Raw genomic sequence first — 16,112 nt, 5'->3', positions numbered from 1 at the left:
AATGCTGTCTGTCCGATACCCACTGCATTGAATGCTGTCTGTCCGATACCCTCTGTATTGAATGTTGTCTGTCCGATGCCCACTGTATTGAATACTGTCTGTCCGATGCCCACTGTATTGAATGCAGTCTGTCCGATGCCCACTGTATTGAATGCAGTCTGTCCGATACCCACTGTATTGAATGCACTCTGTCCGATACCCACTGTATTGAATGCAGTCTGTCCGATGCCCACTGTATTGAATGCTGTCTGTCCGATACCCTCTGTTTTTCAGTCAAATACATATATAAAGCCTTAAAGCTACACTAATCGCAACTAAAATTGTTTTGTTAGGTAGTGATAACTTACTGAAAAGTATTACATCACCTGTGGAAAAGCATATTTTTGTAGCTCTATACAAGATCAATCAAATCAAATCAGATTGATTTTTGAGTCCGCACCCAAAAATCAGCGCCCTCAACGGCGATCACGATTTAAATATGTTTCTGTACTGCTAATGGATAATATCAACCACTGAGTAACATGTGCAATGTCTAATTATTGGTATTTTAAAGAATTTTCAGTGAATATATTGTCGGAAAATGATACTCCTAGTACAGTTTTAACACGGTGACAACTCAAACCGGGCTTTCGCTCAAACAAAATTTCAACTTGTCACTGCACAATTTTTATATAATTTTGACCACTAAGTAACAGATACAATGTCTTTTTATAAGTAATTGACCACTTTCTAGTGAATATATATTTGGTTATTAGATGAATTTGAAACAAATATACCAGTTGCAGCTAGTGCAGATTTAATTTCTCGCTGAACACGCAATCCTAATATAACATTAATGAACGAACCTCGGCTTTAAGCTGTCACGTGACGAAATTGTAACAATTTCATGACACAGAATAAGTCATGCAAATTAATTGAAAAAAAAACCCTGGGGAAACAAGATAAATGATTAAAAAAAGTCTAAAGCCGTTCTTGAAATGACAAAGATCAAACACAGTTGTATTGTCATTACGGTACATTACGACTGCCCTTCAAGTGAATGACTCAAATTTAATATCTTCACCACAACAATAAAATCAATTGCTATTCTTTGAACTTATGTTTTGAACTTTGAACTTTGAACTTACACTGCCGTATTTGGAGATAGCAATACTTTTCCCAATGTCCATGTTATGGCAAGTAACCTGTTGCTTCAAGCGTTTTTTTCTTTCCTATGATTCAAACTTTTGATATTATAATACTGTACCGTAACTTATTGTATGTAGACATTGCAATACAGAAAGACTTATAATTACTGCAGTCTAAAAGTCAAAGAAAAAACAAACATTTTCCAACAAAAGATTATACAATCATGCGATTTGGCATGACATACTTGATAACACACATAGTATATCCTTAATGTGTACATGGAGGGGGTGGGGGTAGGGGTGGGGTGGGGTCTTTGGTTGATATCACGTCTTCCTTGTACAATCAGTTCTTACATATAATATAGAATTTACAATGGGGAAATATTTATTTACATTAATATCCCATTAAAAGCCTAGCTTGTTTAATGTCGATAATTTTTGAGAATAAAAAAAGTTTTATAATAAATAAGTTTACTTCAAGTTTTACTTGCTACATTTTTGACGCATGCGTATTGAACCACCGTATTGAAAGCCAAGACAGTTGTAATAAGAACGTGAGCTGTATATATGTGTGTGTGTGTGTGTGTGTGTGTGTGGTGTGTTTCTGTCGGTTTTGTGTGTGTGTGTGTGAGTGTGAGTGTGTGTTTCTGTCGGTTGTGTGTGTGTGTGTGTGTGTGTGTGTGTGTGTGTGTGTATGTGTGTGTGTGTGTGTGTGTGTAAAAACCAGCCAATGTGACTCCACTTACACTTATTCCTTACACAATCATTTGAATTGCGGCACGTCAGAATTCGAAGCTGAAATACTGTTTTAATAACACAATGTACATGTATTTTATATTGATTCTAAAAGATGAATAGACAGTACTTAGGTATGTCGGAACAAAGAATGAAATAAGTGGTCTACCAATTTCAAAGCACTTTGAAATGATCATTACTATAGCTACGTATACCTAGATGTGAGAGCCTCAGTTTTTACGCCACACACACTGCATTACAATTTGTAGAAGAAATACAATGTAATGTACAAGTGTTGTGAGTTAGATGCTGGCATATCGATCTAAATTCTAAATATCATTAATTAGAATACACAGCATTGCAAATTACCTTGTATGTATTACTGTAATCTTTCACCTCAATTTTAAACTACCTTTCAAACCTTGCTATATAATACATCTTGTCTAGCCTTTTTTTTACAACTTATACTACGTTACCAATGGCAACGGACGTCGGTTTTTCATGTTCTTTTTCACCACCGTTCTTAAACTGGGGATGTCGACTTCGGAAAGCTATTTCATAGACTATTTTAGGAAGGGAAGTATAGCCTACTGTTCAGCTTTCCAACAATTTTTGGTGGTTATCACGGATTTTTTGTTGTTTTCAGGCGAGTCTATTGTAGTTAAATGATACGGCAAACGTACAATGCGACTTACGTGTATATACTGGTGACATGTTATTACAAAACTTGAAAACACTGGATGTGAATATAGATATGACCTCTGACCTCTACATGTTGCCAGGTACTGCATTGGAGCCGAATCCGTCTGACTACCAGTAATTCTTTATGTATGAAAATAGCGGCATTTTGACGACTGGGAACGAAGACTGATGACTAACGACTATCAGAATTATTACCTATATATATCCCGCAACAACAACACGGGTGTCCATACACACTCTGTTGGGTTAGGTACTGTACAACAATATAGATAGATATATGCACATCACAGAGGCCGTCAACCTTACAGTATCATTCAACATATATTAACAGTTGTTTTTGATCTGAAAGTCTGAAATAAAAACGATAAACGCACAACAACAACAACAACAACAACAACAACAACAACAACAACAACAGCAACAACAAATAAATTGACAAATAACTAAATCGATACATAAACAAACTAGTAAATAAGGTGAAATAAAAACACGAGAGAAAACCAGAAACATTTTTTGGAAGAGATCAGTAATCGTGGTGTGTCCAATTCAAGTATACCGTACCTTATTTTATAGTATTATAGTGATATTGATGCAAACATAGAAACGAAGTTAAAATATTGTTGTCGACAATGTTTAGACGTTTTGTATACCCTACATCTATTTGGTGAGTGTTTACAGGACACATTTACGTAAATAATGCGTGAAATAGTCTTATTTCTAAAAACACTGAAGAACCTGACAAACGAGTGACAGCTAGTCGAGGTGGATTCTTTTGAATTTGGGTGTCAGGAGTTTATCACACTCCCACTTTCACTGTCACTGTCAGACACTGACAAAAACAAACACAACGGTATCATAGAACAGAGCAAGACCGTTATGCAAATATATGGGTTAGTGGTGTAAACCTTATTCACTGTTGAGAAACAATCATTTGAATATTTGTTGACCTTAACCTTGACCTTGTGTATCTCCGAGCTCCTTTTGTGGTACAAATAGTGTCCTAAATTTAGTAACTTACTGACATTTGGGGTGTTTTAATGTCACCACTCAATTCTCATTTTTTCCAGCGTTATTTTAAAAAACCCACAAAAAACCCCAAAAAACATAAAAACCTGCCGTTTTTGAAAGGAAATAATTTACTTGTTTTTCCCCAATAAAATGTGCAAAAAAGTTGATCTTAAAGTGGTACAAATTGAATTTATGAGATTTTAGCTCAAAGTGAAAATATTTAAATAAAATGCATTTAAACTATTCTAATACTGTAACATTGTATAATGATAATGCCAGTGCATGCCTTCTATGACGTTACAATTGTGTTCTGGTTTTGTTAGAACAGTTGATTGCATAGTAAGGATTTCCAGAACATTTTGATACCTACGTCATCAGATTGTTTATGCTATATATCCTAATACCAGGTTTGAGTTCAGTCAAGTGGTGGTTAAGTATACATCAGTAAGTACAATAACCTAAAAAAACACGGCTTGTTTCCATTAAAAAGTTTATTTACAGAAAAAATTGGAAGCAAAATATTGACTGATTTAAAATATCAAAACATTTAGTTTTAGATTCGATGTTGAAATAATCTAAAAAGATAGAGTGGTCTTTTATTCTGAGGACAAGTGAAGCACAAAGAATATTGTATATTTGTACCTAATGAAATGAACACGATGACATACTACAGTTATATATCACTTTAATCAGATTTCAAATCAACGTTAATCCCGTACAGTGATTGTTACCATGTATACAAGACTTTTACCTTAATTTGTAGCAAGCAGACCAATGATGATTGATTGGAGAGAATGCAGTGACAACACTCCATTCCATATTGTCCGTATGGTGTATATTGTTACAAAATCCTACCTTCCATCATGTACACACAATTACAATGTCGTGTTGATTTATCTATTTGGTGCTATGTACAGACGTGTGTACTGTATAGGGTTACCAGATGTGTGTGTTTTGTTGCAAAGAATTGATCTATATGGTTCACTGGAAGTTGAAATATGTGAGGTATATTGAATGAGTATTGTAATGAAATAGATGCATGCAGGATAAGAGTTAATATAGGTGACAGCAAAGATGTTAATAGTGGAGAAATGATTGGGTATTCCATATACTGAAGATAAAACGACAATGCTTGATGGGTGGCGGGTGTCTCTGTAAGTGATAAATGGGTTTTGATTTTGATTGTTAGGGAGGAAGGTCAAGAGGGAGAGGTACTTTTGTGTAAGATAAAAGGGGAGGTAGTGAACAAGGGTAAGTAAACGGGACAGTAAATGGTGGAGCGATTTGATTGGTGATGAGGGGAAATACAGACAGATAGACTGAAAAATACAGTGAGACAAAGATGAAGAGAGAGAGAGAGAGAGAGAGAGAGAGAGAGAGAGAGAGAGAGAGAGAGAGAGAGAGAGAGGAGGTGGCAGGGAGACAGAGCGAGGTGGGAGAGATAGATAGACAGAGATACAGAGACAGACACACAGAGAATGGGCAAGAGACAGACAGACCAACAGACAGACAGTGGTGGAGGAGGGAGAGAAATCTAATCATAAGTGTGGCAATTCATCTAGCGACCAATGTTGCCGATTGAAAATATACAATACTGACAAGAGACGGTCATCTCATACACACTGTACAGCTCATTTATTTCAAGTCTCTCCCATTTATACATACCAAGTTATGTGCACCCAGACAGCTGTCAGATCAAAATTAGCATATACCAAATAAATCAAATTCAACTTATATGTTGTGCATATTTAGACAATTTCAAGATAAATATACCATAATGACACCAGCTGCACTGATGTACACTTAGCAGTCATATATTAGAATATCCAAATTAGACAAAATCACTATTTCATATGATATGATGTGATATGATACTATCAGGCAGTGCTGGCTGTAAAATTAAAACAAACACACAAAAAATCCCACAAGTACTTTTAAAAAAGTATGTATTACAAAGGAAATTTATCAATTACTGGAAAAAATGGAGTCCTTCACTGCAGATAAAATGATGTATATACATATGAATATATTTATATAAAGACACCACAGGTCACAACACCAGAGGGTGGTAGATAGATACATAGGCCATAAAAACTAAATTTGCTGTTTCTCATTTCATAACGTAATTCTAATAACAAAGTAGAGAAAAATGTAATACTTTATAATAGCAATTTTGTCTTTTTTCCTGATTTTATTTCAGAGAGAATCATAAATGAAATTGTTCCAAACTTAGGATAGCCTTCACTCACCGTCCCCTCTATCATGTCACGTGATAGAGGGATGGTGCTTCAATGTACCACAAATTATTGGGGTAACAATCAATGCAAAAGTCTGAAATTTCTATGGAAACTCTATCAGCTACTATGGAATGATCATATAAAAAAAGAGTTAAAAATAATAATTAAAAAATAGATTAGCTAGAAATGAGAAACATAATTATTTTTTTTATGGCTGAGTGCACTATAAATATTCTTACCATGCTTTAACACATTCTATTGATATTCTATGACGGCAATATGGTCACTAGAGCAGACAATCAAGTCACAACCTGTACTGTATGCAATTTTTACTTTTCACAGCTCAATGATCTCCACTCCATTGTTGTGTTTTGTGTGTCATATTTACATTACTAATTTACAGATCACACACAATATGCAAATATCAGGGTAAGTCAAAAGAGAAATGCTACTTTCAAAATGAGAATTCTGTCTACAAAAACATGATCTCAAAACTAGAAAAGTGGTATTTGAAAATAATGTAAAATGCAGTATATTCTGTGATTTATCTGAATTTTAACAAGACTGTCACAAATATGATACAAAAATGGATAAAATAATGTTCTCCGAAAGTTTGCTACGACTCTCCTTTTTGTAGCAGTAACAAATATCAATAAAAATCAAGTAATCTCTGTTTGAGCACAGAATGAAACCCCAAACCTCCCCCCCCCAAAAAAAACCCCAACCCAAACAGTAAAAAAAAAAAAAAAACTGACTAAAAAAAAAATCGAAGCTGAAAGAATCCCCTCCCCCCCCCAAAAAAAAGCAATCCAAACAACAACATTCAAAAATGACAAAAACAGACTGAAGTAGAAAACTGAAAAAAATTTTTTTTGCCAAGGTTTCATTACGTGGGTATTTATAGTATTAATGGAAGTCAAGTAATGTAATCGTGACCACAAAAAAAAAAGCAAGAAGATACAAGCATGAAGGCTGTACTTGACACAACATTCAGTATTATTTACATTGTGTGATTAGTATCTAATTTAAAACTGATGGACATGTCGATCTATAAAATTCAAAATTAAACATACACTTGACATGATAATCTATTTACTTCAAGTGATGTCAGCTTGTCATGTAACCATGGTAACACCCTATTTCCCTTATTTTGCATATTAAGAATTCTGAACGAAATCAAGGCATGATAAATTTCACTTTACATTTCTCAAATCCACTTAAACTACATTTTAAGTAAAACTCCGAGTACACATCCTTAACAAACTAAAAGAAAAGGTGAAAGTCGACATACAAGTTTTTCAAATTCTTTTTTTAAAAAGTCAGTTTTGATTTTGCACATTTGACAAAGGTATTTATCATAGTATTTTACAATCAAATATTTAAAAAATATACTCCAAGAATATAAATTCAGTATTCCTCAAAACCATTTCAAGTAAAATTTACCTAAAATGTTCTGACTACCAGACCTATAATAGAAGTCTCCTTTATAATTTTACAATTTGTAAATTTATCTACATTGTTTCCAAATTATTTATGAATCATTCAAGACCTTGAGAATATAAAAGCATTTCAAACAGTTATTAATTATCTTATCTATTAATTATTTGTATAAATAAAGTAATTTGTTTTCTTCACCTAATTAGCTGAAAAAGCCCAATATACATTTTTAATGAACACTGCCCTCTATTGGCAGCCTATAAGATATGGTTGAGACAAAATCAATAAATGAGTTCTTCAATATTGTAATAAATAACTTAATTTGCATTTGACTGGACAATCCCTAGACTGTAACATATGTTGTGTCACTCCACCCTCACTGGCCTCCACTCTGACCGATGTGTGAGGGCGTCCCGTCATGGCATACCTTACAGACAAGACAATCTGTTGTTGTTTCCGCTTATATCACCACTCGCTACTCCCAAGGTAAGGTTGGGTCCTTATGAGTGGTTACATAAGCGGAAACAAGGAGAGATCTGTCAGTCTCCCTTTATTTGTACAAGGACCTAAATATACCAATAAATAAATTCATCATTAATTGTAGGACATTTAGTACAATAGTAACAAAATATTGTGCTCAGCTGTCATTTCAGTCGATTTGTGGTGTAATTTCTACTTGCATCTCATTCATTTTCTCTCCACCATTTGTTAAAGTTTACAACACACTGATGGTTTGTCCTATGTTGTCCTTGTTTGCTTTCTGTGAAAAAAAAGACATGAAAAAATTCAGAACGTTTTTGACAAACACCCCAAGACACATGAATATCCACCCATCCTCACCTAACATATGTATGTATGTATGTATGTGTGTATGTGTGTATGTATGTATGTATGTATGTATGTATGTATGTATGTATGTATGTGTGTATGTGTGTATGTGTGTATGTATGTATGTATGTGTGTATGTATGTATGTATGTGTGTATGTATGTATGTATGTATGTATGTATGTATGTATGTATGTATGTATGTGTGTATGTATGTATGTATGTATGTATGTGTGTATGTATGTATGTATGTATGTATGTATGTATGTATGTATGTATGTGTGTATGTGTGTATGTATGTGTGTATGTATGTATGTATGTATGTATGTCTGTCTGTCTGTCTGTATTGACTTTTTCCACACTACATCAATAAATCAATACAATCACCTACCTCAAACTTGGTAGTAAAATCAGCAAATATCTTAAAGAAATTATCAGATGAAATCAGTTTGATGTCTTCTCCAAAAAACTCCACAGTGTTCTTGTAGGCATCCATGACTTGGCTTTGTGAGGTGGATAGATCATTCAGCTTATCTCTGGCATCTTTAGTTACTGTCTGTACAGTGTTAGTGTTAAAGAAACACCAAAAGTATGCCAAGATGGAAGACTTTTAAAAACTGTTTTAGTTAGATATCATGACTAACTTGTAATATAGTACACCCTGAATAATATTGAATTACCTGTGGATAAATATGAATTTGTGTAGCTGTACACATAGTATGGTACACCCTGAACAGTATTGGATCACCTGTGGGTACATTGTATATATATTTGTGTAACATACACATATGGTGCAATATATCAAACCAAAGTGATTTTTGGGTCTACACCTAAATATCAGCGATACAATGCAATCATGATTTTCAACTTCTAGTTATGGATACAAATGTCCTCTGATTAACATGTACAACATCAAATAACTGGTATTTTCACAAATTTCAGTCAATATATTTTTGGTTGTCTGATTGAAAAAATGATTCTCCAGTTACAGCTAGTGTAGCCTTAATTCTGAGTTAGAATAGTAAGTAACTACATCAGACATTAAATTGAACTAAAAAGTCTTTTAAGTTTGTGATAAGATATATGTATGTAAATTCCACATTAATATCTTATACAGTTTTTAATGACTTTCTATTTCAAAATAACACATTTTTTTTCATTGTATTATTTGTTTTTTTGTGAACCTTTCCTTCACTTTGCTGATTTGGTTCTTGAAAGCATATTGTCTGGCAAACTAGTCAGCCAAGGTGTAGCTATTGTTGTACTTGCTACTACAGAATCAAAGATTGGTATTTTTAGTATTATCAAGTAATTTTTACAATTTTTACAGCACGCCTTGATTTTGATGTCAGAGTAAAACTCTAGTAAGAGTCTCTACATGGGTGTCTAGTGACAGACCACATGATGTCTGGATAAAGGATTCTCTTTTTCAAACACATCTTATGTAATGCTTTTAACTTTTCTGTCCTCATTTACATAAGAAAACATCACAACAGTATTGTACTTGATTGTTTGTATAGTTGAATAGTGGATTAAATCTTTTCCAAAGAACAGTCTGATGAATTGTACTTTCAAATATACTACAGTTTACCACTGATTTAATATCAAAATAGTGATAAGACTTTCAGTCTCAATGATACACAATACTAGACATGGTTGTTAATTGTTTCCAGCTCAAAATACCTGAAATGTTGTACAGGTGATACCTTACACTAGACTATTTCCTATTGCACTCGTATCTTTTCTGATATAGTAAGCACCATTTATTTGGAATATGTTATAAAGTCTCTGGACCAGCTATTTATAATTTTCTAGGACTTTCCTGGAATGTTTTGAAATTCCATGACTTTCTAGGAATGTTTTAATATTCCATGACTTTCCAGGACTGTTTTTTAAAATCCACAACCTTTCATGCATGTTTTGAAATTCAAGTACTTTCCATGAGTGTATGAACCCTGGTAGTAAAGGTATTGTATACAGTAAACACTTGTCTTTGTCACCACTTTCACTTTTTATCAAAGGATACCTCCATCACCTCATAAAACTTGTCTTCAGCTGTTGTCTGTTCATCTGACTTTGATAAATTCACCGTTTGATTGATTTCCTGAGTAAACAAAATAGAGATTAAGACAATATAGTGATTCTACATTAAATAAAATAAATTTGTGTAGTGATGCTAACAATTTGAAACAGAAAATGCTTGTAATGTGAATATATTTATTTATGAAGCCGTGTACACAAGAAGTGACATTGGCAAGAAAATATACCAAATGAAACACTGATGTTTACAATGTCTTGAAAATATTAAGTATATCACTGAGATATCTAGCTGTGACACTTGCTGTAGTATCATCTACAAATGAAAAAAATGTTCTTAAATAGAGAATGATTTACGAAAATTATTCTCATATCTCTTTCTATCTGTCTAATCTATCCATATAAAATACACAAATATATACACACACACACACACACACGCACACACACACATACACACACACACACACACACACACACACACACACACACCCACACACACACACACACACATATACCTAACCTATACCTAACATTGTCATTACATTATACAGCTTTCTACTGTCTATTTGATTGTATCTGACATAAGTTGAATCACGTCTATACATATACCTAACCGGTACTTTGTACTCACTGTGAATGTATTCTTTAAGTCCTCTATCTCTATCACTAATGTTCTATCTGATATCTTGGCTGCTGGTGGTACATTGGGTATTTCTTCGGCAAAAGACAATACAGCGGGTACTTTGTCATTGACAGCCTTGGCGAGTACATGCAGGAAGGTGGACTTATTATCTGATGTCTTAGTTGTATCAAGCTGAAAAGAAATCAAAAGAAAACATAATATTATACCATGCATGAGCCAAGTTAATTCAACAAAAAAATATGGAATATATACTCTGGTCGTTCTACGTCATGACAACATGTGTCTATGTCACAAACACATGTGTCTATGTCACAACAACAACAACAACAACAACAACAACAACAACAACAACAGTTAAAACAGTATTTGTTACAAAATTAATTCAGCTTTTTCTACCTTACATTGCATTTAATTCTAGTTGTTATATTTTTTTTTGATAAGAACGCATTTTGTTTTGTTTGTTTTTTGTTTGTTTTTGTTTTAATTTCAAATTTGTTTTTCTTTTTGCTTTGATTATTTTGTTTAATCAATTGTAGTATGGGCCACAAACTTGACTAGTTTGTTTCAAACTATTTTTGTGGTCCAGCCATAAACTCTGTATTCATCCATCAGTTTATGTGTAATATTTATTCCACTGTCTTTTTTACTTTCTCTCTTGTTATGTTGATATGATTTTGAGTTTGTGGCAAATAAAATACTATATACAGTAACAACAACAACAACAACAACAACAACAACAACAACAACATGTGTCTATGTTACAACAACACGCATCTACATCACAACAATGCATGTCTATACGTCACTGGTTCTGCTGTGTTTGAAATATGAGTCAAAAACTTAAAATTGCCATTACTTTCCTCGATATTTTTTTACATTACTGAGGATGGTATGATTATATTATTGACATTTATTTTTCTTCATTTAGCTGGAAAATACTTGTGACCCAAGGGTTGTCACTACTCATCTAGGGAGTTGTAGTGTGATAATGGCTCCTTAGGTCACTTGTATTTTCCTTGGCTGAATAAAGACAAATTATTGGGGAATATTCTGATTATTACATAAAGAACATGGAACAACTTTCTGATAATCCAACCCCCTGTTAATAGCTCAGACTAGGGGTCAATAATTCAATCACAGATTCTCAGATAACAACCAGATTATAGAACCCTGATGATTACATAAGACTACTTTTATATCCTGGACCAAGTTTTACTATTGCTCTACAAGAAACTATTTTTCTCACCCAGATTTTACAGGAGATTTCATCTTAGCTTGTAAACACTATTAAACAATGTATCAAGGTCAGTGAGACTGATCACCAAGTTTTATGTTGAAATAGACACAATAAAAGTAACACACAAAAATAGTGTCTACTCTGTTACATCATTACAGTTGTATTTGCTTTTGTTATCATTAACAAAACACAGGGCAGACGCTGTGTAGTTGTTTTATCTTTATTGTGTATACAGAGCAGACACTGTGTAAGGGATGTTTGTGTGTTATCTTTATTGTGTCTACAGAGCAGACACTGTGTAAGGGATATTTGTGTGTTATCTTTATTGTGTCTATCTCAACATGAAACCTTGTTATCAGTCTCACTGATCTTGATACATTGTTTAATAACATTTGCAAGCTAAGATGAAATCTCCCATAATACAAAATCTGACATGGACCTTTAAATGTAGCCTGTTATCTTGTTTGCGGAGCAGAAGTACATGGTCAGCAATACTATTTAGAGCCTCTGTCTAACATAACTTGTTGGAAACACTACATTATGAGATCTTACCTCTGGTAGTAAACTAATCTTGAATCCACTGGCATTACCCACTCTTCTATTACCTTGGTTCATGTAGTTCCCCATCACTAGCACCAACTACAAATAAAGTTAGAAACAATGCTAGATATTTTACGATAGCTATTATCATGCATGACTTACAGAAACCGCTTTGGGTTGGAATGTGGTCAGATTACAGCATTATCATGATGTTTTCAACAATAACTTACTTTAAAATACATCATGAATAAATTACTTTTTCCAATCTCCGTACACTGACTGGTGATTTCAATAAAATGAAAAACTTGTACAATAGTCCATTAGGAGGAATAGATTTCAAAATATTGCATTTCACAGCAAAATAATGGTGAGGAAAGAGATTTTCATTACATTCCCATCCCCTTAATCCCCCAAAGTTTGCAGAAATCTAAAACTTCAAAATATCCTACTAGGAATATCAATTATTCTAATCAAAGTGCCACTGCATCCTAGTGAAGCATAAAATGATTACATTTTTTCGGAAAATGAATATTTTGAACTTGTTTCAAGACAAACCTGCAACAGACAAACAGAAACATGTATACCTGTTTTTTTGACCAAAATTGTGTTATAGTGGTTCCAAGTAGTATTACTAATCAACAATATTGAAAATAATCAATGTGTCTCACCTCTAGAACCTTGGCTAATTTTCTACTTGCTCTCAATTCATTAGATGCTCTCAGCACACACTCTAAGGCACTTTTAATCTCAATATATTTGTCAGAGAAGTTAGATTTGAAGATCAGTCCTTGAAGTCGAACTTTGAACTGTGGAACTGTGATTAACTGGAATTCAAAAATTCACAACAAGAAATAAAGCCCCAAATCTGGTATATGTATGACAATAATGCCTTTTTTGTATGAATTACATTAATTTTAAGCCCAGCATATCTTTTCACAAACACCAGGAAAGCATAATTCACTCTTGGACAATAAATGTTATGGGCCATGAAAATATAAATATTCTAAAAGGGTAATCCCATATCAGGATCTTGACACCTCCCAACGTGTATTAGCCAGTATTTTCTCACATACAGTTCCCAAAATGCAACTATTTTCAAAAATACAGTGCAAGATTTCTTTCCTGAATATTCATTATTCAGTAATCCAACATCAGGAGATAACAAATCTGTGTAGTTTAATAGTTTGGTACACTTACCTCCAGTGCAAACTGATCTGCTTTACTTAAATAAGATTTTTCTGCTGGTTTGACTTCTTTGAGTTTAGCAATCTGAAAACAAAATATGTTAAATATATAAAATAAATATATTTCAAACCTTACGTCATAAACCACATGGAATTGTGTTACCCTCTAGGGCCCATACAATAAGATCAAATAAAAGAAAATCTAGTCCAACTTGAGGGAAATAAAAGAATCATGTTTTTTGGTTTTTTGTAACTTACGTATGATATTTTAAGTATAATTTTTTAGAAACCACAATATGTGCTGTGTGTTGTGATGTTAACGTTTAACATACCAGAAGTGTTAGTGTCCTCATTGCCATGATACTGTATACATAGTTATTTTATTCTGATGGTTAAATTGTCAGATTACATCACTTGGTAATATGGCTTTTTTGTTCTAAGCATACATTTTGTATTTCTCACAATGTATATTGATTATCAAGGATATATTGTTGTATGGTGTATGGTTAAAAAGGGAATGCTACTCCAGAAAATACAGGTATTTTCATGAACTTTGGGTTCTGGAGTCATTTCTTGATTTCACATCATATAAATTTAGCTAAATTGCCAAGAACATCGAACTGAACATTTTCACCACTATTGTTCTAGTTGTGGCCCACTGTTGCTTCATGGGACTTAGCATACATGCATATGTAGTAGATGGACACTGAATATTCATGACACTGAAGTGCTTATTACCTTCAGATAGTCATGAATATATACTGTTCATCTAACAAATATTCATGCCTGACCTATGATACGAGGCAACAGTGTACCATTGATAAAACAACAGAGGTGACAAGAGAGATTTCTGAATAAAGTATTCCTTTATTTCCAACTAGGAAAGCTAAAATCTATCTAGTGGGAACTAACCTCTTCTTTAGATGGTGAGAATGAATGGAGTTGTTGTAGGTGGGCTTGTTGAAGTTTGCCTTCATCCATTGTTAATAGTGCTGTCCTGATTTCTTCAGCCGACATACGGGAATGAGCTAACAGAATAGCTGAGAAAATGTGGATGAAAATGCAAACAAAACAGTGTCAGCTGGCTCTTAAATAATTTAATAAATAGAGCGTCATATTTTTGCAGCGTTTCAAATCAAATCCCTAAAATGAAAGTGCCACTGTGAAAATGACACAAAGCCATAGCATGTATACTGCCCTCAGTGTCAACGTTGGTATAATGTAAATTGGCCATAGAGGGCGCTATACACGTCTGTTGTTGCTATACACGCCTGTGTTGTTGACTTTAAATTTACTTAGTTAATAACACAATGATTGATTTAAAAATTATGAATCATACAATTATCTCCTTTAATATCAAAGCTGACTTTGGATACATAAGTGTATATTTGATATTAATTACAAGAACTTACACTGGTTATTAGCTTTATAAATACTTACAAATATTGTATGCTTTCTTGGATTCTAGGATCTGTTCCTTCTTCTGTTCACGTGGACTGATAGCTACAGGGATAAATAGCAGAATATTATTATACTTTGCAAGGAAAGAATTAATAACAATGATGATAGCACTTTGTCTCTACTTTCAATAAAATCTACTTCTGTGATACAGATGATAAAGGAACAATGTACAAACTTTTTCTTGATATGTCGCCAACAACCACCTCCTGAATTTATTTTGTGGCAAAAATTTGAGACCTTTTCATGAACTACTAACTTTAAAATATCACCAAAAATGTACATGGAATACTAGTACTCAGGTAATATATGAGATACTGGTGACAACGGATCATAGTACAAACTTTTTGGTTGAATATTTTGCAGACAACTGCCTCTTCTCCTCAATCTATCAATATATACTTTTGAGGAAATAATTTGAGATTTTCTCACGATCTACAACTTGCAATTATCACCAAAAATGCGACATGACATGTTCAAGTAATATATGAACAAGGTTTGTGGTGCATAACTTATAAACAGTATTGTATAATTCTGTAGAAAATTGTATGGTTGTATATATGTATATATTTGTCTGCATGAAAAGAAAATTGCTGAGAGCAATTCCCAGCACAAAAAAATTTCAAAAATCAAACCAAACAAAAACCGCCAAAAACGAACCACCAATATTATACGCTTACAAGTTTTTTTTGCTTTAGTACTGAATTGTTCTTCTAAGTCCAACTGTCGTACCACTTCATTCAGATCATCTTCACCACCATCCCTGCTATCAAGCTAAAACATTAAATTATACAAATCCATGGTTGATTTCCACGCATAATAAAATTGATATTGAAATATGCATTTTTCAAGATTTCCTTTTGAATATTCCCTTATTCCGTTGAGTGTAAAATGAACTCAAAATAGATTCATAAAATTACCAAAATTTATTTTGATAA

The 16,112-nt window shown here is 33.3% G+C and overlaps 1 protein-coding gene across 1 annotated transcript in view; it reads right to left on the bottom strand.

Moving 5' to 3' along the window:
• Positions 1-6,630: 6,630 nt before the first annotated feature.
• Positions 6,631-16,112, bottom strand: part of LOC144435289 (delphilin-like) — a 41,307-nt gene continuing 31,825 nt past the window's right edge. Inside the window, exons 15-24 of the mRNA XM_078123881.1 lie at positions 15,855-15,948; positions 15,157-15,219; positions 14,629-14,756; positions 13,730-13,801; positions 13,201-13,356; positions 12,545-12,631; positions 10,744-10,926; positions 10,099-10,176; positions 8,464-8,628; positions 6,631-8,006 (exon numbers count right to left, since the gene is read on the bottom strand). Coding sequence (XP_077980007.1) covers positions 7,962-8,006; positions 8,464-8,628; positions 10,099-10,176; positions 10,744-10,926; positions 12,545-12,631; positions 13,201-13,356; positions 13,730-13,801; positions 14,629-14,756; positions 15,157-15,219; positions 15,855-15,948 — 1,071 coding nt within the window. The 3' untranslated portion in view covers positions 6,631-7,961. The remainder of the gene's footprint in view (positions 8,007-8,463; positions 8,629-10,098; positions 10,177-10,743; positions 10,927-12,544; positions 12,632-13,200; positions 13,357-13,729; positions 13,802-14,628; positions 14,757-15,156; positions 15,220-15,854; positions 15,949-16,112) is intronic.

This window comes from Glandiceps talaboti, chromosome 5, assembly GCF_964340395.1.
Source record: "Glandiceps talaboti chromosome 5, keGlaTala1.1, whole genome shotgun sequence".
Lineage (NCBI taxonomy): Eukaryota > Metazoa > Hemichordata > Enteropneusta > Spengelidae > Glandiceps > Glandiceps talaboti.
Note: the sequence above shows the minus strand (reverse complement) of the source record. Positions and strands in the feature narration are given on the sequence as shown.